The 27,349-nt window shown below is 40.7% G+C and overlaps 1 protein-coding gene across 1 annotated transcript in view; it reads left to right on the top strand.

The window, feature by feature from the left end:
• PDE3A (phosphodiesterase 3A) overlaps positions 1–27,349 on the top strand; it is a 266,161-nt gene that overhangs the window by 160,003 nt on the left and 78,809 nt on the right. Inside the window, exon 2 of the mRNA XM_063358308.1 lies at positions 4,667–4,717. Coding sequence (XP_063214378.1) covers positions 4,667–4,717 — 51 coding nt within the window. The remainder of the gene's footprint in view (positions 1–4,666; positions 4,718–27,349) is intronic.

The raw sequence follows: 27,349 nt of genomic DNA, 5'->3' as shown, positions 1-27,349 counted from the left end.
TTTTTCTAATACTAAGGAGGCTTAGAATTATGGTTTATGAATTTTAATGAAAGCTGAGATTATTATGTAATCATATGCTGGGGCTTTAAATCACTAAATAGGAGAAAAACTGTATTTAGAGAGGTGAGAGCTGAAGATGGTAAGTTTTTAAATGTCTTTGTTCTGTTTTTGCATGGGTACCTCACCTATCTAATGCAGACAGTCCTTTATATTATTCCTTACTCCTTCGCAGGTATTGCGTTAGTGAACATGTGGTTTACATTTAAAATTTGGTTTTACAACCACGAGGCCTGGAGACTTTATAGTGTTTCTAGTGAAAGGTTGAGTTTTAGACCACAGGCTACCACCCTACACGTACAGAGGAAGCTAGCCCCGTTTCACTTCTCATTTTCTCTCTGTGATTTTGGTATTAGGGTCTTCTCCATTCCCAGCCCCCTCTTCCATTCACAGTCCTCACCCTCAGCTGCTCAGCTGGGCTGAGAGAGGCTGTTTTCCCTGGAGACCTGTTAGTCAATTCGTATGGGAGAGCAAGCCAGTTGGCTTTAGCAAAGCCTGTGTTTTTGTGCATTCTTGAACACACAAGAGTTGTTCTTGTTGCTGAAAGCTACCTTTGTCTTTCAGTGTTAAAACCGTCAGAGCTGGGTTTTCAGGACAGTTTTAGATGAAATGTAAAGTAGATACTTTCCTTCTGAGAGAAACTGCATGCATGTAAGCCATTTTATTTTGGTTTTATCCTTCCTTTTCTGCTGCTTAGCCTCAGCAGCATGGCCAATAAGAATAACAATACAGGAAAGTAAATGGACGGTGTGAGGCCATTTACCATCACTCTGGACCAAATCAGTTTCTAGTAGTTCTTAGAGGAAGTGGTGGAGCCTGGAAAAACCCTTCTGCTAGTGACAAACATAAATCCTTCTACCTACAAATGCATTTTCATACGTGCACCAATTAAAACAATTTTTTTCTTTTTTTTTCTGATTTCAGAAGGTTGATTTGGACTGAAGTGGACTTATGCACACACTATGTTTCTGTGTTTGTTTTTTTTAATACTGTTTTCTTCATCTTTTGATTTCTATAAAGCTTGTGAAAATTGTGATTTTTTCAAGTAGCCCAATAGGTCATGTTTACTTGCTTTTCTTCTTTTCTGCATTTTGTACTTACTGTTTGCCTATTCAAATAGAATCTTTCTCAGGTTCAGGAGTAATCTTGCACATCGTGGCTCGTTGAGCTAAAGGGTGTCATGCTGAGGCAATTTTCCCTCTGTAGGGTGTTGGCCTGGCACAGATTTTGTTGCAACTGCTCTGTCTGTTTACTTGTTTTGTTTTCTGTCTTCTGTCGTAAAGCTTGAGGCCCTTGTGTGTGATATACTTTTTATTTCTTTTTTTCCTCCCCCTCTTCATTCCTTTGTTACTATAGACCATTGCAGATAGGCCAAGAACACTCTCGCATGAGATGAAAACTGTTTTCTAGACTGAGAGGAAAAAATACATTTTAAAGGCAGGTAAAACTTGGTAGGTTATTAAAATGGAAAGAAAAGATTGGCTTCATATGGTCGTGCATTTTACTACTATGCTTAAAAACTGCCTAGTATTAGCTACTGGAACTCTACCTTTTTTTCCACTATTTTACCAGGTGACAACCACAGAGTTAACTCAGTAGAGCATCTTGGCATAGTACATGGCACACACAGAGAGAGGAATGGTTTTGAAATTCTTTTACACTGGGGGCAATGGGTCCATCAGCAAAAATACTACAAATGTATCTGACTCCACAAAGACACATTTGTAGAGAAATTAAATGAAATGTGGGTTGCGTTATTCGCTATGAGGAGTAAGCAGTTTCCTAATAAAACTGTGCCAGAATAAACAAGGGGTCACTCCATTTTTCCAATGCATTCATGACCGGTGGCTTCATTGGTGACTTTGGCCTCTCTTCAGTAAGTGATTTTGATATTAAATTGCTGAGAAATGGAGCAAGGAGAAGTTGTTATAGCCTTCAGACTCATTTCTCACTGTAGTGTTAGCTGCTGCTGCAACATCCAATCTGTGGAGTGCCCCAGGATGGCCAGCACCTGGTAGAGGAGCAGGGCCAGAGATGGGAGACTTGGGCACCTGGAAGCCACCTAGGAAGAGGAGCTGAGTTGAGGCTGGCTGTGAGGGTGGGGAAGCACAGATGAGCACTCTGGGGGCTGAAAAAAATCTATGTGGAGGTGTGAAGCACCAGGCAGTAACTAGGGAACAGGGTGGGCGAACTGTGCCTGAAGAAGAATGAATGTTTAAGAGGATCGGATTTGTGCTTAAGGGTTGGTAGTGATCACAAGTAACCACCCCTGGCACATGTCAGTCAGGTTTCCTGGGACTGGCTGGACTGAGAGCATCCCTACATTTGGTGTACCTCCTTTAATGGGAACAGCAGCTCCAAGCTTGACTCTTAACTGCATTGCTTATTTTTGGTGGCAATAGTAAGGCAACCCTTTGTTTTTCAGTAAACTATGGATTCAGTGAGGGTAGAAGCATGAAAAACCTGGCAGTGGGATCTCACACTACACTTGGTTTTAAGGGTGTGGTATGTGCTGTCAAATCTCTATAGGGCCTGGAGAATGACAGTAACCACAGCCAAGCCTGTAACATTAATCCTTTTTTTTCTTAACTGTGAAATCACAGGTGTATTTTTTGTGCTAATTTCACTGATAGGAAGTTGCAGATAAAGACATCCCTTACCATGTTTGGAATCGCAGGTGGTCAGAATCCTGCTGCATAAAATTTCTTTAGCCAAGTAAATTAAGAAAGTGGGCACCACTTTCCCCACAAGGTATAGGGGCTGAGGAGTTAAAACTGAAGAGGTTTTCTTGGTCCAGAGTGGCAGGAGCCACGGAGGAAGCACAGGTATGAGGGTTTGGCAAAGGTTCTGTGAAGTACATAACCTTTGGTAGGTGCATCTGTTGGTAGCTTTTGCATGCTGGTTATTTACTGAGAGGCCAGCTTTCATAAACATCAAAGCTAGGTTTCATACAGTAACGAGCAAACATAACAGTATGGAGAAACAAACAGGGAAACCTGGCACAGCCAGTGTTTCCACCAACAGTGTATGGAAAAAGGAAATAATTACAGTAAAACAAGGGGGGGTCAGTCGTGAGGCTGTATCAGGTAAAAAAATGGTGTGACATTTCTGATACCATTTGTCTCCCATTATGGCGGTAGGTAATCATAAGTTGTAATTTAAAAAAATGAAGGGGCCCTTGGAGAAGGAAGGGACAAGTAGCAACAGTTGATAGAGAAGATAAAGATTTCACATGAGATGTATGTGGCTTTCTTCATTTTTTGAAGTAGTTTTAATCCCTTGTCCTGGGATGAGTGTTTCAAAAGCATGTTCTGTAATAAGCATAGGTTGTAAATCTCGTTGCCTACCTCTGACCTGGGAGAAGGCATTTCCTTTGGGAAAGTATGTTGGGAAAAAAAGAGCAAGAAAATGTTCGTGACTGTAAGTCATTACACGTCACATTAACCTTCCTCTGTTTCATTCACATATTTTTGTTTGCATTAAGCTGTGCTCGTATGAGTAAGAAAAGCATTAGCCAGAAGACATCCCCGAGTAGCTGTTAAAAAAAAAAGGCCAGCTCCCGGGCTGGAACACATGCCGGCCGAGCACTCAGAGACAGGATTAGCCGCGTCAGCCACCTTGTGTGCTGCACAGCTTTGGTTCCACTCCCTGGTGCTTTCCAGGCTTTTTTAGGCAGGTGTGAGGATAGCTTTCTTGTCAGCAGTTTGCCCATAATCTTCGGCAACATAAAGCAGTAATAAAGTCATCTACTGGGTATTCTCTTTCCTCTTTTTTGGTCCCCCCACTATGACATATATGGAAAGAGCTACTGTGTGCAAACTGTATGTTGCTTAAAGAGAGAGAGTGAGTGCCTGTGTTAACAGACAGTTATGAAGTACAATAGAAAAAAGATGGGAGAAGGTAAATTATTTTTTCTGGAGTCCATCTGTACCATCCTATATTGACCACTTGTCTCACAACACAGTCTCCTGTAGGGTTGCACGGAGGATTTGCGAGCTGAATTTGGGCTGTAATTAATGCTTGCCTACTCTTTAACTTGAGGAGCTGCATACCATCACAAATCTTAATTTCCACAAGAACTCATCATCTCTAAACTTCCTCTCTCTTCGCTTTCCTCTGCAATGTAAAGGCCACAACCTGTTTTCCTTTAGAGGGTGTACCTCTACTTTTTTATTACATTGAGAATAATTCAGTGGCGTGACAGCTTTAATTCTGTTGTTTTCATGCCTCATAGAAAACATGCATTGATATGTAATCAAATGTCCTCTGGCTTTGGTAATCTCCTTGGTGATATATCAGCTCTCCTTTTGCCAGATCAGTATTAAACATTTGGCTAGAGCTGAATCTATGGCAGTGGGAATTTTATTGGTATGAGCAATGTTGTGATGCTGGATGTGTTTTGGCTCTGAATGTAAAGGTAGAAGGTTATAGCATCAACTCCAAAGTGTTCTCACCCTGTTATGAAGCTAAAGGAGCTGTGTGAAATAAATCGTAAGAGCAGACCTGTTTTTTTCAAAGAAAATGTGTAATAGATATAAAAGCATGACTGTTCCAATTAAAACTAATGAGTGCAATTTGTCACTTACCTGTACTTTTCTTTGGTTTTCAGCTCATGGGGCATTCTGAATGGGATCACAAACGAGGACCCAGAGGCTCACAGGTCAGTTGCTCAGTATTTTGTGTTTGGTTTTGGCTTTTTGTAAGTTTGAGGTATTCAAGCAAGTTTTCCATCTGAGATTGGCAAAGTTGTTCGTTTTGTTAATATTTGCAGGATTGAATCAATGGAAAAATGCATAAAACTGTGACAGCTTTCATTAATATAATTTTTGAGCTGTAATCCAAACAGTTGATCCAGACGGAGCTGAGTCATACAACAAAAAGTTTCTTTCAGTAGCAGAAAGATAGATTAGATGTATTGAGAAAGCATTTCTTACTCGTCTGTCTCCATGAGGATATCAAAGGAATGCAATTTCAAATAATACATACATGTTTTGTGGCGGTGTTTTTTTTTAAACCTGAAAAACGTGTAAAACTCGGATGTCCCTCTCACCTTGTTCAATAATAAAGGGATTAGTGGTTTTAGAACTGTGTTGGAGAAGTGCAGGAAAGCCATGTGTAGCTACTGGACTGCTCTTGACACATTGTTGAAAGGAAGTTATGCTAGTAGTGTTAATGGCATTATGCAGACACATTTTTAAATTATCTATAGAATTAAAGTTCCTGTAAAGGAGACATTGCTACCAATATTGATGTTCAGGAATTTTCCTGCTTGGGAAAAGCAGTCTTTACCATCTGGTCTTGAAATTCTGTAAATACATTATTACGGCACCAGTATTTTGGAATTGCTTTTCCTTCAGGTGAAGGATTTTTATAAGAATATGAAAATCTATGTCTAAATCTATAATAAGCAGGCTGTTTACTACTTTTAAAGCAAAATTAATTTACTAAGTTTTGCTTTTTTGCCCTTATTGTTGCAGAATTCCACTGTCTTTTTTTCTGAAGTTTTCTAAGCTGCTGCCTTGCATCTCATTTCAAAACCATGTTGAAATTTGCAAGGAATTCAGTATTTCATTAAACAGTTTAAGATGGGTTGCAGATCTGATTTTTTTTTCAGGTGGCAGTCTGTCATTTCAAAAAGATAAAAAAAACCCAGAAAGTAAGGTAGTTTTCAGTGGAAACTGAGGAATTTCAGAAATCAGGGAAATTCTATCTAGTAAGGTGAGACCTGTTCAGTGCATAATCTCTCCTGCCTCTTCTGATGTGCTAGTTGATCATGTTGTGTTCTTCTGCTCCAAAGAGTGGAAGGTGAATTGGACTCCTCTAAACTACAGAGGGGAAGGCAGTCACTTGAAGGACTCTTAAGGTGACTTCGACTCCTTAAACTTTTCAGCCATTGTTGCAAATCTTCCTCTAGTTTTTGCATGCCTATGAAAATATGGGTAGTCCTTTGTACGCTATGAACCATGCCCCACGGTGCTAATGGTTTGCCTGTGGTGCTGACTGGAGTGTATATGAAGTCTGCACTGGTGTTGCATCAGAGTCGGAGGCCTAAGTCCTGTGTAAGTCTTCATGCCTGATACATCCTGTTGGCTACATGCATCCATGCTTTGATAGGAATAGTGTTAAATAGTGTTAAACCAAATTTAACTAGTTCCTTGAAAGGTTAGAAGTTTAGGAGGATCTGATTTTTGTGTGTAATACAAAAGACCTGTTTTATAATTTTGTTATTCAGTTGCATTGATGCCAGTTTGCATCTTTAATAACTGTACCCTTTGTTAAACAGGGTCTTGCTTAAAAAATTAGGATGAGTAATCTGTTAGGTCTACTTCTCCTTCAAATCCAATGCATCAGTTGTTTAAAGTGCAATTGCCTGGAGGATCTGCCACATGGTAGGTTATGGTGTTTCCCTGGGTCTGCGGGGCTTTCCTCCAGCAGAGAAATGGGACTTGGGAGGAGAGGTCGTTCCTGGCCAGCGGTAGCCTGTGCTGCTTGGGCAAGCAGTGAGAGGGAAGGAAGGGGTTTAGGCTTGTGTTATTTGGAGGCAATTTATTAGTCTTCCATGATCTTTTAATTCTTATGGAGTAAAGTGAAGAAAGTGGGAAGGTAGGTCTTAGGAAGCCACCTGTGTGTGAATGTTAGCGATGTCACTTGAGAGAAAAGGAAGTGGAACCACTAGTTTACCATAATGTACAACTAAAATCCACATATAAACTCATAAAACTATTCTACCAAGACTCATTAAACAAAATTCTAATTCTGTCAAGATTTTTTTTTAAGAACTAGTAGGATTTTTATGGTATCTGTTGAAACATGAAAGGAAACTACTACAGTGTGTGTCATACTTCTTAATGACCCACTTGGAAAATATGTTCCCTTTCTGCTTGTGGGAGTTAAATGCAAAGTGAAGTAGTTACAGGTAGTGATGGATGTCAAATGAAATACACTGAGGCTTATAAGAATTTCTGTTTGCAGGAGTTTGTCTCCTGATAAGCATCTGCAATTCAATAGAATGTAAATGGGACAAGTAAAAAGTTGGATTTACAATATTTAACTTGCTGCTGACTTCCACACCAACACTGCGTTCACTTTTTTATAGATTACACGCGCATATATGTGTATGTATGTGTATATGTTGTAGAATTCTTTTTCTTTTAGAATAATTTTACTATTAAGGCTGCTGTTATTAGAGTAAATTATAGGTTGCCTTAAAAAGAGCAATGAGTTCCTGGCTACCTACTTCTTTTTTTTCCTCTTTTTTTTTTTTTTTTTTGATTGACTTCTGCGCTAAATGCTTCATGCAGATAACTTACTCAGGATTTGATGTCATGCAGAAAGTGCAATGTGAATTTCATTATGTTCCACGCTAAATTTTTAAATTTAATACAGGTTAGGATTTAGATAGGAAACTTCAAAATTGAGTTCCAAGTTAAAGAATTCCTAAATGTTTAGGAATGTTTAACCCACCTAAAGAGATCTCTCTCTCAAATAACACACGCATTCTGTAAAACCACATCATCTCACTTGTGAGGGGAAAATATTCTTACCCGTTTGTAATATCAGTACATCCTCCAAGAAAATGGGACTAGTGTAATTCATCCTTGTCATATCATCCCTCTGCAGAAAAAATATGCAAACTGTATTTTAATTATTTTACTAAAACATAATACTCGATACTTCTAAGATGTTTCAGGTGGGACCCGTGGAACACATTGTGCACACATTTTTACGAGGGACTTTGAACGTGTGGGAGTTATTTGTTGCTCTGTCATCAAGCCTTGTTTGGCTTGCTGAAGATGTAGGCGTAGCCCCAGGAGTCAGTGGAATTGAGCGATCGTTCCTCGAACATTATAAAAGGATGATAATCAGGAGACAAACACAGAGGTCCAGTGTTTTTAATTCTCTTTAAATATAAGAGCTCTCAATTATATATCTGAGGTGCTGCGTTTTACCCCTCCAGTTCCTAAGCAACAGCTATTTTGAGAGTGAGTGCGTCTGGTGTTGTCTACCTACTTCATGCTTTTGCGAGGTAATTCGTCAGTGAAAGCTGGGCTTTTCACTATCTCGCTCGATACCCTTTGTCATGGCACTATAAGGAGACGGATGCTGTAGAGAAACGGGAGAAGCTTGGATGTAACCGGTCTCAACCTTGCAGCTTGCAAAAACTTCTGTACATCGAGGAGCTCTGCCATCTACAGCAATGAAGCACAGGAGTCAGAAATAAGGTTCTTGCCACTGATTTGGGAGAAGCCTTTTTTCTCCAGCGTGGAAAAACCTCTAGAGCAGATTCAAAATCATGAGCCGGAAATCTCTGTACTTGCTGAAGCGTAGATGGGAGTCGATTCCCGCTACTGACCAGGTACTGTGCTCTGGTGAATCTGTTGTGTCACTGTCTTCCCTTGCAATGCTACTGTAAGGAGGTTTACGGTGGTGGCTGGGAGCCTCTAGGTACAGTGAGAACCAGCTGATCATTATTTGTCGTTTCCATGATGAATAGTGCAAAATGTTGGTAAAAGTGATTTTGCAAGAGCATGTGCTTGTGAATGTGGACGTTCCATGATAGCCCACTAATGCAGACTTAAGTAACCGACAGACTCTCCCTGTCTCAAAAATGAGACTTTTCGAAAGGTTTTAGGAGTATTTTAAACTGAGTGGCTAAGGAAAAGTGTATTCTACTGCTGATGAGTTCCTCGGTGCACGTCCTTGTTGCATTTCATATCTTACATGTATTTGTCTATGTATGAAATCACTGATTACAAGTAGATGTAATGCATTGGCAGAACCTCAGCTTTTTCAGCATCATCTTGGTTAATTTCAAGTATGTGAACAAGGACAAGAGTAAAGCAGATGTATAAGATGTAGACCAGATGTAATGTAAAAATTGTGGGATGCTGTTTGGAGCAAGCATCGTCACCATAAGTAGGGCTAAGATGTGATGAATGGGAGTACGATCATTTCCTCCTTCTTGCTCCAAGCACTCCAGGGTTCTGTGAAATCTTTTTCAACAGCTTACTTGGGATGTAAAGACAGTAAAAGAAATAATTCTAGAAATAATATTGAAAGGAAAGTGGAGGTAGTAGCTTATTACGTGTTCCAACTCAGTTCTCTGTTTATAAAGTGGTCGATTATGAAGCGATGCCTTTATATAGTGGGAAAAGAGGAAATTTGGGAGAAAATTCTTCAACAGAAAGAAGGATGGACTACAGAAATACTTCCATACTTCCCAGTTATTCAGAAGGATCCTCCTGTGTACTTTACATTCAGAGGGGGAAGGGAAAGAGACATATTTTATAGAGCTGTAGATTTTAAAGCCAAATTGGACCATGGTGAACATCTAGAGATCTCAGACATATTACTAATCAAAAAATACCATGCTGTCATATCCTGTCACATCAGGCCTATGTTTTCTGGTTAAATAAGAATATGCCTTTTAAATAGATACAGCCTTAATTTAAACGCTTCAAGTGAGTAATAATCCACCATATTCTCTGATAAAGTTTTTATATTTCTTAAATGTTGTCTTTAACATAATGCCTTCCTATTTGACTTTTTCGAATTTAAATCTCCCACCACATCAATTTGTTACACCTTTGAATGCCAAATTTAAAAAGTCCTCTTTCAGAAATATTTTTTTTCCTGAACCAGATACTTAGATAATTCTTCTGCTTTCGTTTGCTATCATTTAAACTAGCTGAAATACTAGATTTCAAAGGAATCAGGTTCTCTGGTAATTCACAATAAAAAAATTCACAATAAAAATAATAAGGCACTGTTAATGAATACAATTTTGTTGTATTGAAATTGAATTGAATTGATCCAGTTCAATCAGGCATTCTTAGATCTCCTGGTAAAATAGGGGTAAATAAATGCTCTGTTATGGAGTGAGTCATTTGTCATCTTGTTTCTGTTAAGAAGATGTAGAGACGCTAATGTTGTTTCAAAGGAAAGCTGTATTTCAGCCTCACTTTTCCAGTATTTCCTTCTCCTTTTAATCACTCTAATCCTGGTTTTGCATTGCATCATACTCTGTTACAGTGTGATGTATTAGGAGAAAAGAAGTATTCCTTACCTAGGTGTGAGGTGCACTTGACTGCACTGAGCTGCGTATCCTTTCCATCATCGGCCCCTCAACGCCTCTGGAGGGTTTTAAAAGATAAAAGGAAATTTCCCTGACCCATCTACTACTTTGGGAGAAGTGAGGCTCGATAACTGACGTGCGTAGATGGAGTTGACTTGAGCATAGTGTGAATCTGTAAAGATTGTTTAAAGGTAGACTAAGGGAGGGAAAGATGATGTTCAGCTTCAAACACGGAGATATTTCTCTAGCTGTTCGTACTGGTCCTTACGCTGGGTGGAGTGGGGCTGCTCTGCTTGTTCTCCCCCTTGCTCAACAGAGCCTCATAGGAAAATGCAGTTACTGTGCAAGATGACAGCCACAAAGAGGCAACTTTTCGGGTGTTTTAGGCTGAGCCATTTCACAATGTTACCATATAAAAATATTAGCTCTGTCTTTTGGTGCAAATTTATTATTCAGTCCTTAGAGGGACGCACTAGCTTAGGCTAACCTCGAGGAAATGATATCACATTTTGATAGGTAAGTAGTAACTTTGTAGGTTATTTCTCTGTTCAGAAGAGGTGAAAGATATTTATGTTAACAAATGACAATACCTCTCCAAACTGGTTTACTGTATTACCAATTTTTTTTTTTTTTTTAAAGACTGAAGGAAGGAAGTAAAATGGAATGCTGAGATTTTTGGCTTGATGTAGTTTTTAGTTTAAAATAATACAGCAGATCTGACTTTTAAGGGCATGGAAGCTGTAAGTCCACAGTGAAGTCTGATACTCTATTAGAACTTACTTTCCTTCTTTTAAAAGTCATTAAGTGATTTTTGTTCCTCATCTTACATACTTTCCATCAAACTGCATGAAACCCCAGAACTGTTTAGGCAAGGGTGAGCAGACTGAGAAGTAGGAGTAGTGAAAAAACAAGGGTAGTTACAATGCCTATAGACAATATTGTTGGGGAGGTGAGGGTGTGTGTGTTATATAACTTTTATTATTGATTTTTTGAGCATCATTTATGCTCACAGACACTACACCACAGAAGTCTTCATGGTTTCCAGGGTCTGACATGACAAAGGAATTTTTTTGTTTGGTTGTTGGCTTTTTGTGTGTGTGAAAAAGTGAGGAAAAATGGGTTTGAGTGTGAACCCTGACTTAGATCTTTTTGGTTTTGGCTGATGAGAAACATTATTTCATGCGTGGGAGAGCTTTATCCTGTGTCTGTTTTGCATGGGTAAATTTAAGCAAAATGGTGATGAAGTATATATTATATATTAGCCTCTATGCAAGAAACTGTAGTTTCTTTTAGTGCTTGAATCTTGCATGTCTTTATATCTCTCAATAATTTCAGAAGGAACTACCTTTATAGATCTAAGGAAAGAATTTATGAATGCTTTTTTTTTTTGGCCATCCAAGAGTTCAGATTGCCTGAAAGTCTGTCTTGATGTTTCAGTACAGGTTTGGGGGGGAAATTGGTTTTATTTGGTTTATGTGCCTGAGGATCTTGTTTCTTGGACTGATCCTAATTTTTTATTCATGACAGCTGCAACTGAGAATGATTTCACTGAATGTATTTAAAATACTGTGGTAACCAAATGAGCAAAAGGTGATGAGGTGTTAAATCATAGAATCGTAGAATGTTTTGAGTTGGAAGCGACCTTAAAGATCATTTAGCTCCAATCCCCCTGCCCGGGCCAGGGACACCTCCCACTAGACCATGTTACTCAAAGCCCCATCCAGCCTGGCCTTGAACACTTCCAGGGATGGGGCATCCACAACTTCCCTGGGCAACCTGTTCCAGTGTCTCACCACCCTCACAGGAAAGAAGTTCTTTCTAATATCGAATCTAAATCTACCCTCTTTCAGTTTAAAACTGTTACCCCTTGTACTATCATTACAGTCCCTGACAAAGAGTCCCTCCCCATCTTTCCTGTAGGCCACCTTTAAGTACTGGAAGACTGCTCTCAGGTCTTCCCAGAGTCTTCTCTTCTCCAGGATGAACAACCCCAGCTCCCTCAGCCTGCCTTTATAGCAGAGGTGCTCCAGCCCTCTGATCATCTTCATGGCCCTTCTCTGGACTCACTCCAACAGGTCCATGTCCTTCTTATGTTGGGGGCTCCAGAGCTGGACACAGTACTCCAGGTGGGGTCTCACCAGAGCAGAGTAGAGGGGCAGAATAACCTTGGTCAACCTGCTGGCCACAAATCTTTTGAAGCAGCCCAGAATACGGTTGGCTTTCTGGGCTGCAAGCGCACATTGCTGGCTCATGTTGAGCTTCTTATCAACCAGCACCCCCAAGTCCTTCTCCTCAGGACTGCTCTCAATCCATTCTCTGCCCAGCCTGTATTTGTGCTTGGGATTGCCCCTACCCACAAGCAGGACCTTGCACTTGGCCTTGTTGAGCTTCATGAGGTTGGCATGGGCCCACTTCTCAAGCCTGTCCAGGTCCCTCTGGGTGGCATCCCTTCCCTCCAGCATGTCGACTGCTCCACAGATCTTGGTGTCATCAGCAAACCTGCTGAGGGCGCACTCAATTCTATGTTGCGGACAAAGATGTTAAACAGCACTGGTCCCAGTACCGACCCCCGAGGAACACCACTCATCACTGGTCTCCACTTGGACATCGAGCTGTTGACCACAACTCTTTGAGTGTGACCATCCAGCCAATTCCTTATCAGCCGAGTAGTCCATCTATTAAAATCCTATCTCTCCAATTTAGAGAAATATTTGCTGTAAGGATGTTGAGTATTTCCCTCTGCCTGAAACTCCCTGTAAATTTCATGAGCCATAGTCTTTGAGCATAAGTTGTATTTGATACCAGTCTTGAGACAGGAAAAATCTTCACGCATTAGCCTATGATGTAAACTTTTAATTGTTTCATTGATGACTGTGAATTTAGAAACAGGAACTAGATTTATACAACAATATAAAAGCCAAATAACCAAATAATTGATATACAGATTTATATAGATATAGATTGTTCAAAGGAATGTACTATGCAGGTAAACAAATGCATCAGTAATACTTCTTTATTGGAAATGCATGCTTATAACAGCGTAAGCAATGGTAATGCTTTCTGTACCATTAAGTCACCAGTTTAGATTTTGATGGATTTGTGTAAATCCCATGAAGTGATTCCTCTCTTACCTGACAGTGATTTACAGCACAGCTATGCCTGAGGCAGTTTGCATGTATGGTGCAATATCCTGTTTCTTACCACTGATCTGGTAGATAGGAGAAACTCCTCTAGCCTACAGTCCATGCAAGGTGCTAAACAGCAAATAAACTGTTCCCAACGTGACTCGAGTCATAACTCTGCTAAATCAAGGGGTTTTCCAAGAGAGAGCTCGATATAACATTACATCATGCAGCCACCATATTTTCCGTGTGTTCGTATATGAAGTAATTCTGATGGATTAAAGCAGCTGTAAAGAAATAGAAGTTCGCTTTGTCAGGACTGGGAACTGTGTTTTCACTTTTTTTTTTTTTTTTTTTTAGTTAATGGCTCACTCAGCCACAGACCTTTTACTAGTTGCATCTTGCATTTCTGCTCTGTATTGTCCTGACTTACAACCCCTACACATCAATAAGGATGGATATGTCATATCTACTGTCTTTATGAGAAGGCTGGAGTTTCTGTGCTTTATTTTTCTGTCTGATGTCCATTAAATTCAGATTTTTTGCTGCTATCCAGCTGCCTCTGCATCCAGCAGTCTGACAGCAGCATGGCTCTGCCGACTGTCTTTGGCCAGAGCCATCTTCACTGGGAGCTTCATGCTGAGGAAGCACAAGCCTGTGCAAGACAGCAGTTCTTCCATCTCGCCAACAGGCATGAATGCATCAGTATGGATGTTTGTATAGGGGATAGCCACAGCAGAGGCTGGTTTACAAGCAGTACAGTATCAGGGACCTGGATGAAAACCTTCAGTGCAGCAAGGATTCTTGGTACATGCCTCCTTTCTGCGCAAAGGTCATGAAGTTCTTCATAGAGAAGGGGATGAAGCAATGGTTATGGGTGAGGAGGCCTCAGAGCAGTTAGTGTGGGACTGTGTAGGTCTCTGCCTCAGAGATAGCCTAAGCATTAGGAAAATGTGTAATAGAGCCAGGTGGAACCAAGTTGTTCCTTTTTCTTTCAAGTGCCTGGTGGGTTGTGCCTGGTTATTCCTTTCGCACAGCCTGTCTCCCAGGCAGGCTATGGTATGTTCACCATGCCACAACACATGGTCTCTTGGGGAAGTTTCAGTGGCATCAGAATAATAAACACGCACAACCATGGACAGGCAATGTAAGCACAAGGTGGAGGTAATGCGCTACCTTGTATCACTGCATTTACTCAGAAGTGTGTGCCAGCAGTCAGTCAGATGGGTCACTCACACAGCAGCAGTGCGAGTGACCACAGGAGCTCAGCAGAAGCCTCCAGCTTTCCTTGTATCTCCAGCTTATTCAACTCCATGCACCCAGGTGTTAGCAGTTTTTAACTCATAACTCATCTCTGCCCCTGCCTTCACGTTAGAAAGGCCCATGGGGAATACATGCCTGAAGCAGAGTTCCTGCTGGCACACGTCACAACAGTGATCCTTGCATCTAATCTAGTCCCTCTTATTATACCTGAACACAGCTTGAAAAAAAATGTTTCCTGTTAAGTATGTCTTTGTGGTTTTCCACAGTTATTCGTTGTTAATAAAACCTTACATTATCCTTTCATTCAGCAGACAAGTTTTCAAAGCTTTAGTGGCAGAGCAGAGATTTGTGGAGTTTGGGATGTTATGAGAGAGAGGCCTCATGGGAGGGTTGTGGGTTGGTTGGAATATGGAGCTGGGGCTGGGGGAGGAGAGTTGCTTTTGCACAGCAGGAAAGGCACAGAAAGCTGAGATTGAAATCACAGAATTATCCATAAAATACTTCTTTGCTTTCTAATGCAGCAAATGAATGATGTAATGCAGAAATCTATCTCAAAGAAATAATCTGCCTCAGATTGGTCTTGCTTCTTTTAGAAGTGAGGAATCGAGCCACAGGCACTAGCTGCAACTATGGGACCATTTCTGTTTGTCCCCCAGGCTTTCCACCCTGCTGCTCTAACGAACGTGTGGGAGGGGAACAGGTTGATAAAGAGTTTAGCATCTGGGAGAGGCCACCCTTGCTTGCTGATGTACCACCACCATTGCACAGGAGATGACCTTAGAGGTTCTGCAGGTAGCCAGGATTGTCAGGATGTGCATTTAGGCCACAAAACCAATGTTTCCGAAGTACAACAGAGACCAGTTCATTTCAGAAGGATCAGCACCAGAAATGTATTTGTCGTCTTGTGTGGCTTTGGCCAGGTGGGAGCTGGGGTGGGGAATCTCAGCACTATACATCCTTCCATGCTGGCAAATGGCAATGAAATGTCCATTGTGATTTACAAGAGAAGTGTGATAGAGAAATTTCAATAAGTGTTGGTTGCTGCTCTAAGAGGCTAGAAGACAGGAGGACAAAAGACAGAGTATGTCGTACTGGCAGTTGTGAGACAGATGATGCGGGCAAACCTCCTGCAACCTCCCAGATCCATCACTTGTAGGATGGAGAAAAACCTTTTAAATTATGTCAGCCACTCTGTGAATCACCTTCTCTATCCCAAAGAAGTGGGACAGGAGTGGATTGGAAGCTTGATAATGACAGCCCTCTTCTTAAGACTCAGTCACTCTGTCATGTCAATATTCTTCATAGCTAAGCAGGAGCTCAGCACAGATTTCCAGAAATATTGTCGTCTTGAAAACCTTTCTCTACCATTAATCCTCCCAGTTTTGTAGTGCGAGCCTTGCTGCTAGTCAGGCAGTCCAGTTATGTAACATAGAACTGAAGCTTGCTGATAGTGCTCAACTTAAATTGTATTTTACTTTATTCAGTGAGCAAGTTCCGGTTCAGGAAGGTTGCAGTTTGTAGCATCGTAGCCATGCTGCAGTTCAGTGTGCCGTTTGGAAAAGGAATCATCACAGAAATGCAAACGGCAGTCTGAAATTATATCCTGGTGAAATGATTCTTTGAAGCAGCATGTTAAGAGAATAAGCATTTAGGCACGGTGACGTTTGACTTAGTACTTTGAAAAGCAGAAGTAGTGGAAGCAGCTGATACGTTGTCTTTTTTTTTTTTCCCAAGCATTGCCTTAGGCTGGAGAGTGCACGTCCGCCTCTGTGGTGCAGATATAGATTGATTATGGCAATTGAATCGAGAGGATGAGTATGTGAACTGTCGTCATTTGGAGCAGAGAAAGCAGATCCATTTCTGTCTGGGGTGATCACACTCCTGAAATACTCCTTAACCTCCCTGCATTTCTCTCACCACCACAGTGTATCTTTCTGGTCCAGTAGTTTTCATAATTTTTTTCATTTGTTTTCAGATCCCTGTTTTTTATACGATGTAAGTTTACTGGCTACAGCCTATATTTCTCAATTGCTTCTTTATAAATTCCTTTGAAGTAGTACGGAGGCTTATGGTCTTCAGGTTAAAAAACATTGATTAAAAGATTCTATTCATGTGCACTTTTTTTTAGTTTTCCAGTTGCAAACTGTTAGGAAAAATGCTTAGGGCATCAGTTATACTTATTTGTTGGACTTAGGGGGATTTGAAATTTGTCAGCATCTGACAGTTGAAGTTGCTGGTTACCTTTAAGTATCCATAGAGAAATTTGTAGACTTTCAGAGAGTTTAATCTGCTGAAATTCAAGTCCTCTGCTTTAGCACAAGCTAAAACTACCTGCAGGTTTTCAGATTGAAAATTCTTCAAATTGCCAAAGCCAAAATTTTGACATCCGTATGCCAATCTCTGAAACAAAAACTACACTGAGAATGTTCTGAGTCCAGAGTGGTGCACCTCCAAGAGGTTAGTAATTAATGATGAGTAAAACAGTGCCCCTTAGTCTTCTGGAAATGGCTGCGCTGGATAAAATTTTCCAAATACAGGCTAACAGTTGCAAGGGGAAATGTCAGTGCGAATGTTTAAAGTTTTGCAAAAGTATAAGCAACTGAAAATAGGGAAGCGATGGCCAACATAATGATGGGCGATACATTTAGCTTCCCCGTAATGAAAACAACTACCACATTAAAATTATGTAGCACTGTGGCTTTTGTGATGATAAAAGACTAAATTGCAGTGGCTCCTTGCAACTATTAAAAGTTGAGAGTTGTGCCACAAGGTTTTCTTTTCATTTCCAATAACGTCTTAAATTTCACTTATTCTGTATGCGTGTTTCGGGTATTTGTTGCCTTCCCAAGCAAATTGTTGAACACAATCATTATAAATTTTTGGCTTCCTGTTTTCAGAGATGAACCCGATTGTGGAATGAACATGATTAATGTACTTAATTTTGATTATGCCTAGTCTTCAGCCAGGATGCTGCCACTCGTATGTTAATAGTAGCATTGCTAGAAGATGTGGGCTCATCTAACCTTCCTTACAGAGTTTCCACGTTGCCGTTAGTGTCGAAAGATGTCTTCAGTAATGATGGCAAAATGAACTGACTGATTTCTCTCTATAATGGAAACCTTGGTTTAGAATAATTTTTATTAATAGTGTTTTAACACATTTTTCCCCCCTTGTGCTTTGTGTCCATACTGGGGAAGACATGTATGCTGTAATTTCTGCTCTCTGGGATATTTTTAAAGAATAAATAAGTGAAAGTATTTCCTATTGTTCCTTCCTTACAAGAACACATGCTGAACTCTGTAGTAGCTCATTTTATGAGTTTCCCAGTGGAGAAGCTCACAGCTGATCGGCTCTGTTCTCCACAGCAGATGTTCTTTTTCTGCTTGACTTTAGTAGTGAGCCATAATTTTGTTCTGTGTCTGATGGATCAGTGTTCAAAATTTCAAAATGAATTATTGGAGCAGCCTCCTGGGATTTTTGACTAAGCCAGAGCTGGAGTAAATCTTAAAGTCAAGTCATAAAAAAGAAAATTTCATGTTGGGTTGGATTTTACAGATCAAAGGTTCATTGTGTAATGGGTCTACATTGCTCAATTTTCAATTGCTGAATAACCTTGAATGTTACAAGAGCAGTATGAATTCTTGCAGTCCATAAAGGAAGTCTGGAGATTTTCAGACCTGAATCTAGAGTTCATAATTATTGAGTTATTGGGCTTTATGCTGGCCTAAAAAAGCTACTTTTTACCTTGAATAGACAAGCCCGTAGAGGAAAGGTAGAGGCATCAGTTATCGAACTGCAAAAAAGCTAAAAAAAAAAAAAAAAATTATCATGAAAGAAGTATCTTTATTAATGATCAGGATGATGCATACATTGCACCCTCAGCAAATTTGCAGATGATACAGAGCTGGGGGTGTGGCTGCTATACCAGATGGTTGTGCTGCCATTCAGAGGGACCTCAACAGGCTGGAGAAATGGGCCAAGAGGAATCTTATGAAGTTCAGCAGAGGGAAATAAAGAGTCCACCCACACCTGGGGAGAAATAACTGCACGTACCAGTACAGACTAGGGACTGACTGGCTGGGGAGCACCTTGGCAGAGAAGGAACTTGAGGGTCCTGGTGGACACCAAGTTGAACGTGACCCAGCGATGTGTCCTTATAGCAGAGAAAGCCAATGACATCCTGGACTGCATTAGGCAGAGCATTGCCAACAGGCTGAGGGAGGTGATCCTTCTCAGCTCAGCACTGGTGAGACACATCTGGAGTGCTGGGTACAGGTCTGTGCTCCCCAGTACAGCAGAGACGCAGAAATAATGGTGTGTGTCCAACAAAGGACCACAAAGGTGATTAAGGGACTGGAGCATCTGTCATGAGGAGAGGCTGAGAGATCTGGGTCTGTTCAGCCTGGAGAAGAGAAGGCTCAGGGGGATCTTACCAGTGTGTACAAATACCTGACGGGAGGGAGTAAAGGAGATGGAGTGGGACTCTTCAGTGGTGCCTAGTGACTGGACAAGAGGCAATGGGTACAAACTGAAATACAGCAATAACCATTTAAAAATAAGAAAGGAGTTGTTTACTCTGGGGGTGACCGAGCAGTGGAACAGGTTACTCAGAGAGGTTGTAGATCTTTCATCCCCAGAGATACTCAAAACCCAACTGGATACAGTCCTGAGCAACCTGATTTAGCTCAGAGTGCTTTGATCAGGGGAGTTGGACTGGACAATCTCCAGAGGTCCCTTCCTACCCTCAGCCCTTCTGTGGTTCTGTGTCCCCTGTCATTGTGAATGATAGGCTTCCATGGGGCACTGTTGTTTCCCTTAAACTATGTGAAGTTTTTTTTCTCACTGAATTTAGCGGCTTAAAGCTGTGATGAGGTGCATCAGTGCTACCAGATACTTATCTCTACTAATATTCACATATTAGCTGGTAAGCAGAATTGCCAAGAGGGTTCTGCTGAGAGCATGGTGCCACAGCGTACCGTTCTGTGGTAATGCAGATCATAATGCCTTATCTGGTGTCCTTCCCATTTCTGGATGATGCTGGTAAAAGGGGTGGAAAAAGTCCAGAAAGAAGGTGAATGTAGTCTTTTTCTACTAATTCTTTGCAGATCACAGGGAGAGTGAGGGATACAGTGTTAGTGATCCTTTCCTGCTTGTTGAGGTGTGGAAGCAGAAGGTGAGCTTGTAGAGTAGTAAAGACTCATCTTCTCTACATCTCAGCCCCATCCAGTAGCTAGAAGACACATGGCAGTAGCAGATGTTTGCCTTTTCATTTTCCCTACACCTCCCCCTGCACACACACAAAAATTGAGAGGAGGAAAAAAAAGCGCCGTAGATGGAGAAAGGGGAGCCAGAAAAAAATCTTTCCAAACAGAGCTGGAGCTTTATTAAAAACCAGCTACCAAGGTAGTGATATAAAACATATAATCCCTTTTCAGACTACATGGATAGTATTTTGGTAGAAACCCAGGTAACGTTTCTTTCTGTTTCTAGTAACTTTGCCTCTGAAGCACAAGACCTCACTACTCTAAAAATGACCTCTGAAAATGAGAAAATGTCACTTATTAGTGCTGTCTATGATTCTTCTGGTATCTGACAGACAAACAATTTGAAATTTTCTGTAATGTATGGTTTTGAAAGTTCATATGCTGTTCTCACGTATGTGCCCTCAGCTTCGGAGTAAACCCCACACATACGGCATTTTCAGTTTTCACATCCAGGTGACGGATATGATAGAAATGTGGAATGGCACTAAGCTTTTTGTGTGTCACATTATCACGGACCAGTTTTTATAGGTGTCTAAAAATAATAACTCTCTGCATATAGAGATTGTGTTTTAGGACTCCTGGAGGGTTTTATATGCTTGCTTCTTTTAAATTAACAGTTGGAGCTGAATGAACAATCTGTGAATAATTATTTTATGTTAAGTTCTTCATTAAGATTCAGAAAAGGAAGGAGGGGTAGCTGACAAGAGAAGCTGCAGTAGTACTTTCTATTCCTTACAACTCTGTGGGAAGCGAAAATGATGAATAGCTGAAGTCCATGATTAGGATCTTAAAGGATCAACATTGCCTTGCAGACAGTGCTATCTCAGAATGGCAGTTGTTGCTGGGATTTTGGTGTGGTTGCATTCTCACCACAGAAACAGCCCCTGGACAAAATCGCATTGTAGATTTTGCCTCATTTCTGCCCAGATAGGAGTTTTTGAGGAGCATGATTGTACGTGTGATTTCTGTGTGTAGCTGCCACCTCTGGTCTTACAAACAGAGACTAGCGCTTTTTTTTTTTTTTTGAGCTATTACTAATATTAGCATTGATGATGGGTACAACTTGTTCTTGGAGGAGCAATACAAGACACAGTCTTTCCTTTGTCAAAGGACACAGTGCAGGCGGACAGTGGTACGTCAGCATCTCAGTTGTGATAAACCCCCAGCATGCTTAGACTATAGCAGGAAAGGGCGTGCTGTGCAGCGTACGTTTTTTTTACTGAAGAGCAAGGTAGAGCATGGAAGAGGATGAAAAGTAGAAACTGAAATGGAAGGGCCTTAAGAGGGGTGTGAATGAGTAAGGTGCACTGTCTTGTCCTGTAACAAACACATGTTTTCGAGTAAATCTCACAATCTCTTGACGTGGGGTATCCCATTGGCTTTGGGACTGCACAGACAGCACCTTTCTTTCGAGGTTGTGATGCTCCTTCTCCACCCCCCTCGACACTAAGTCTTAGAGTTGGGAAGAAGAAACTGGAAAAGTTATGCAACTGGGCAGTGGATTCCTGAGATGCTCGAGGTCCTAGGGATGTGCTATTTTTGTTGCTGCAGGCATTTAAAAAAATGTACTTCCAACATTTTGTTTTGGAATTATTGCTGGAGTTCTGAAGTCCAGGAATTTTTAGCAAGTCCTCACCATGGGAGCAGAAAGAAACAAATCCAAGATATTTTAATATGGCACACACACATAGTTCTATTGTTGCCAAAGGGAAGTGCTCTACTTAAATGTCAAGACAACGTTAGCAACAGCTGACTTGAGAGAAATGGTCTGGTTTCTAATGGTCAACTGTCTTTCACTGAAAACTCTACCTCAGTCTTTCAATGCTTGGGAGGCGTTTATTGTGTAATAGATACGTAACCTGCACTCTGCTCATTTCTTCAAGTGATGCTTTTTGGAGTCCTTGTAGTAGGGCAGAGGAACCTTCCTTTGTCAACATCTCTTTTGTGTGTTCTAGAGGGAACAATCTTGAGGTGGCAATCACATAAAGAGGCAGCACAATTTCTGGGTCAGACTTTTTTTCTGGTGATGCTTGGGAGTGCGCCTCCTAGTTCTCTTTAATTAGAAATTGGTGTCTCTCTAGCTCAGTTGCCTTTGCTAGGGAGATAAATAAGAAGTACTATTTTAACTGGTACGGTTCTTACCATTATGACACTTGATCTCATTTGGAGTACTTTTCTCTGTTTTCCTCTAACTTGCCTGATCATCCGTCCCAGTATGAAGCTAATTAGTTAGAACCTTTCCCTCTCATATCCCCTGCCATGTTGGCATAACACTGGTAACATCAAGGACCTTTTTGGCGATTACCATGAAACTGGAATTTAATTTAGTCTTGTCTGCAAGTTTCTCACACTGCCGTAAAATCTTTTATGCATATTGATCCTGGGGCTTTTTTAAATGTAATTTTTTTAGCTCAGTAATACATGATTGTTATTTTTCTAGCTATTACTTCAGAGACCCCGGCCTGACTACTTCTCCCATTCAATTGTAACGCCTGTCCAGTCCTTTGTGAAAGTTGCGGTGTACTAATGGCATCTCAGACCAGCTCACCAGAGTGCATGTCAGTACTTACTAACTTTTCTGCACCTCCTTGTTTGATGATATTCTTTTGTATGCCTAATTTACTGTATCAGGGCCTGTATCCTTTGGTTTTCCTTCAGAAAAGTTTGAATGCCTCTTAACTTTACGTTTGACTCATCAGAACCCTGGTATAGAGACCTCAGACCCATGCTTCATCCTAATTAATTTCTAGATTCCTCTCAGGCCTCCTTTGTATCATCTTTGGCTCCCTGTAGGCTGTTACTACGTCTAACAATTTGATCTGCTCTCATCAGAGCCTATCTCTACCTTTGCATTTTTATCCTATATCTAAACTGAAATCTTTCACTGTGCCATATAACCTAGTGACTCTCTCTAAGCCAGGAAAACAAAAGATGACTCTCTTAAACTTCTTTATAACTTCATTTTGTTTCTGATGATCTTTAGTATTTGTTCTTTTCTTTTTTCTATTCGGAATTTTTTTTCATTTTTGTTCCTGTTAGGTTTTATAAGCCAAATCCTGTGGCCTTTGTTATACTAGACCTGTTATCTTACATGAAAATATTGATAACTTATAGACCAAAAACTGCGTCTCGTAGAACCATAACTTAATTTTTATTTGTTTCTGATTCAGGTGACAGAAAATGTCCATCTCTGCACCAGTACTTTCACAGAAGCATCATAACAGATGATGTGACCATGTTTTTACTGCTTTCTGCATTTTTTTGGCTTTCTACCCAGAGAACAAAGTGAATTTGGCATTGCTATTTCAGGTTATAAAAATACATTCTTTGTCTATTTCATGTAATTTGACTTTTATTTTATTTGCCTTCTTTCTGTTAAAAAGTCACTAATCAGTGACATTTTAATTTAATGTATTTTGGTTTATGTAATTGTATCATGATTCATTAATGAGGATGAATGATTTAAAAGTACTGGGGGGGTGCAGTTATAAACAGGAGTTGGTGGCGAAAATGTGAAAATCTGAGGTAGGGTTGCCACTGCGTCGAGGGGAATGGAATAGGCTGCCCTGTGTATAATGTGCTCTGGATGCCTTAGCGGGGTGTAACCTGATTTCTAAATTCCTGGCAGCCGGAAATATTGCTCAGTGCAAATTGCCATCCAGGTGATGCCTTAATTTGTTATGTCTGTGTGAGGATATTATATTAACATCAAGCAAGGTTTTTGCATATGTGCAAGAAAATGACTCACTGCCTTCTACTTTCTGCCAGCATCTAGAATATGGTCAGCACCAATGTATGCAGATTTCTTTTGTGCACTGAGTGTGCTGGAGGGGTGGAAAGGTTACTGGGGGGATAGCAGCCCAGTTTGTGGATTTCTGCTGCTGCCAGGATGCCAGAGCACTTGCTGCGTACCCAGTTTTCAAAATGAAACTTGGCAGAAAACTGCCCTGTCCTGTGTCAGTGAATTCATCTCTTACAGCTGCTATTGCTGCATGCAGATTTGCCTTCTGGGCTCAGAAATTGTCAGAAGACTTCTCAATTATTTAACGTGGATGAATGTGTTGTGAGAACTTGACGTCAGCATTTGCCTCCTGCTGTCCACTTCTTGATTCTGTGGTTTAAGTTTTGAGGCCACAGGCAAAACTCTTGCTGGTCTTCGCCCGTCCTAGCTTTCTGGCTGCAAGAGACAAGACTTTTTCCATGCTCGATATTTGATGCGCTGTAGAAGGAAGGAGGAGGAGGGAATTAGCAGTATTTGCATTTAAGTTAATAAGCAAGGACAATTCTTCCAGTGCTGCCTCCTGCTAGCAAAAAACCGCAATATAATCCTTTCATAAACCTAATCCAAGCTCTATCTTACTCTTCACTTTTTTTTTTCCCCTCCCCAAATTCTTCTTTAGTAGTAAAGAACAGTTTTTTAATCAAATAAACACTGTTGGAATGAGTCTAGAGGAGGGCCACGAAGATGATCAGAGGGCTGGAGCACCTATGCAATGAAGACAGGCTGAGAGAGTTGGGGTTGTTCAGCCTGGAGAAGAGAAGACTTCACGGACACCTTATAGCAGCCCTCTGGTACCGAAAGGTGGCCTACAGGAAAGATGGGGAGGGACTCTTTGTCAGGGACTGTAATGATAGTACAAGGGGTAATGGTTTTAAACTGAAAGAGGGGAGATTTAGATCAGATATTAGGAAGAAATTCTTTCCTGTGAAGGTGGTGAAGCACTGGAACACGTTGTCCAGAGAAGCTGTGGATGCCCCATCCCTGGAAGTGTTCAAGGCCAGGCTGGATGGGGCTTTGAGTAACGTGGTCTAGTGGGAGTTGTCCCTGGCCCAGGCAGGGGGGGTTGGAGCTAAATGATCTTTAAGGTCCCTTCCAACCCAAAACATTCTATGATTTTATGAATTTCCTACCTATACTTATATCCATCCCATTTGTTACAGCCCAACATTGCCCAACATTGCCCATATGCCCAACATTGCAGCATAAACCAGCCTCCTCTCTAAAGTATTTTAAAAAGCAATCACATCCCCTGTCAGCCATCAGTCTGCTACATTAGATAGGGTTTGCTTTTTCTAGTCTGCCCGTAGGTTATTTTTTTCCTTCATAGATTCTTAGAATCATTAGGTTGGAAAAGACCTTTAAGATCATTGAGTCCAACCGTAAACCTAACACTGACAAGTTCATCACTAAACCATGTCCCTAAGTGCAACTTCTCCACGTCTTTTAAATACTTTCAGGGATGGTGACCCAACCACTTCCCTGGGCAGCCTGTTCCAATGCTTGATAGCCCTTTTTGGTGAAGAAATTTTTCATAATGTCCAATCTAAACCTCCCTGGCACAACTTGAGGCTGTTTCTTCTTGTCCTATCCTAATGGCTCTTTTCTGCATTTGTTGCACTTAAGTAGAATTCAGCTTTCTTCATAAATTGGATATAAATTAGAGTCCACCGAGGTATCTGATTAAAGTAAAGAACATAGATCAGGTATAAATCTGGTTTTTAATCTTCTTGTAAAGCACAAGCCATTTAGTTCAAGTTCAGAGCATAATGATTTTCCTCTGTGTGGGATTCCAAGAGACATCTAATCTGCGATTTGTTCAATGTTAAAAAACTTCCCTGTGCCTAGTGAAAAGGCTTTTCCTGCTTTATCGAAGTATTATGTTTTCTTGTGACTGCATCGCATCAATAACTTGTATTTGTTCTTGAATAGCGAACACGATCTCGGTCATCTAAAATGGAGAATTTTTTATTTTGGGCTGATTGAAAGCTCTTATTGCTAGTCCCCAGTGCTATAGTCTTTAGCTGCGTTACTGAATTTCATCCATTTCTGTCACTCCACCTCCCATCCAGTTTTTTGTTATGATGTCTCAGTTCTCTGTTGTATGGGAAGTGTCTTTGAATGCTGTCGTCAGCATATGTCATTTGCTGACTGTACTTCTTGTAAAGCGTCACTGATAGGAAAATTAATTGTGATATTTCCAAAGACTGACCCAGCCTTTGAGAAACTCAAAAAATTATCTCTCTGCGGCCCACGCTTGACACATCCTTATAGGTAATTCCTGAGATTTTTTGTCACCCATTTCCTCAGCAGCAGCATCCAGACTAACAGTTTCTGATGCAGGTAACAGAAGCACCGCAACCGTGAAAAAAAACATTGTGTGTGATGGCAGTGGGGAAGAGGATGAGGGACTCACCCTGAGTCTGTCTCTGCTGTCTGGAGGACTGTCGTGGTAGAAGTGGGTGTCATTCAGCTGCATACAGGTTGAGTTCTTGAGGGACTAATAATAGAAATGCGTGGTCCAGACTGGCAGGTTAACTTGCCATGTGTGGTGTGTATGATGAGCAAAGAGCAAAGCAGAGGTTGAGCAAAATGCATTTAGTGAATCATTTGTGTAAGGTGTGAATGGTGAACAGTGATAACATTCTTGGACATTTTAAGAACAAGAACTCTTAAATTATGAGATAGATAGATAGATATATGTGTATGATAATTAGCATATAGAAAAGGGATATAAAGTTGGCAAAACTGCAAAAGAAAATAGCATTGTGCTTGCCACGTTCACGTTTTGTAATTTGATTCCAGAGAAAAATGGAGCAGGAAGAATTCTAGTTCTAGAGAGCAAGAACTCAGTTTTCATGGCCCTTTTCCCCCCAAAGTTGTATTTCGTTTAATTGCATGAAAAAAATAGTTGAAGAAAAAGGCAGGAGGACTATTCCATCTTGCACAAAGGGACAGAAAAACAGAAGTCTTCTTCAGGGCAAATAGTTGTAGAGATGGAGTAAATTGTCGGTCTGTCCCTTAGATTACCTGATGTATTGGAGCAGTTAAAGAGGAATCTACTGCTTAAATGCAATCAAGAATTGCATTAATTCATTTAATTTTCTTATTACAATTTCGGTGTCAGTCTTGTAATCAGGAACTTACCCTGTTGCTTTGCTAGGATGTACTTTGTTCTCTCTGTCTAGTGCATAAAGGGAAAGGCGGTGACTGAGAAATCGGGCACTTTCAATTCTTGGCTGGTGAATGGCACAAATCATGACTGCAGTGATATAATTACAGTGCCTTGTAACCCAAAACAAGTTGGGAACCTACATTAGGAAGTGTTTCCCACCAAGCTGTGTGTGGTGATTTGGGAGCTGGTGATGTCAGATGCGAAGTTCTTCTTTCAGCAGACATCTTCCAAGGCATTTCTCGCAGAGACTCAGCAAGCGAGTGACAGCACTTTATGCTTGTGACGTCAGATGACCTCATATCCTGACAGCCCATAACATATACTTTATGTATCTAAGAAAAGGTGTTAGATCCCATCCCTTTCTCAGATGCGTGGGTTGTCAGATATTGTGGGACGAATCTAGCAGTTCGGTGCAGCTTTTTTTCTGCTCTGCTGTTAAGCTGGAGTTTCTTCAGATTTGCACTTTTTGTGAATGATTTTTAAATAATATATTTTCCATAGGTGTATGGATAGACTGTATGTGTAGGGATGTGCGTGTGTGCTGCATTGAAAAAGCCATCTTATATAATGCAAAAAATATTTTAAAACATGAGGAAATGCGTCATGTCTTTCTTA

This window comes from Chroicocephalus ridibundus, chromosome 1, assembly GCF_963924245.1.
Source record: "Chroicocephalus ridibundus chromosome 1, bChrRid1.1, whole genome shotgun sequence".
NCBI lineage: Eukaryota > Metazoa > Chordata > Aves > Charadriiformes > Laridae > Chroicocephalus > Chroicocephalus ridibundus.
The sequence above is the reverse complement of the archived record's forward strand: the minus strand, read 5'-3'. Positions and strand labels throughout refer to the sequence as shown.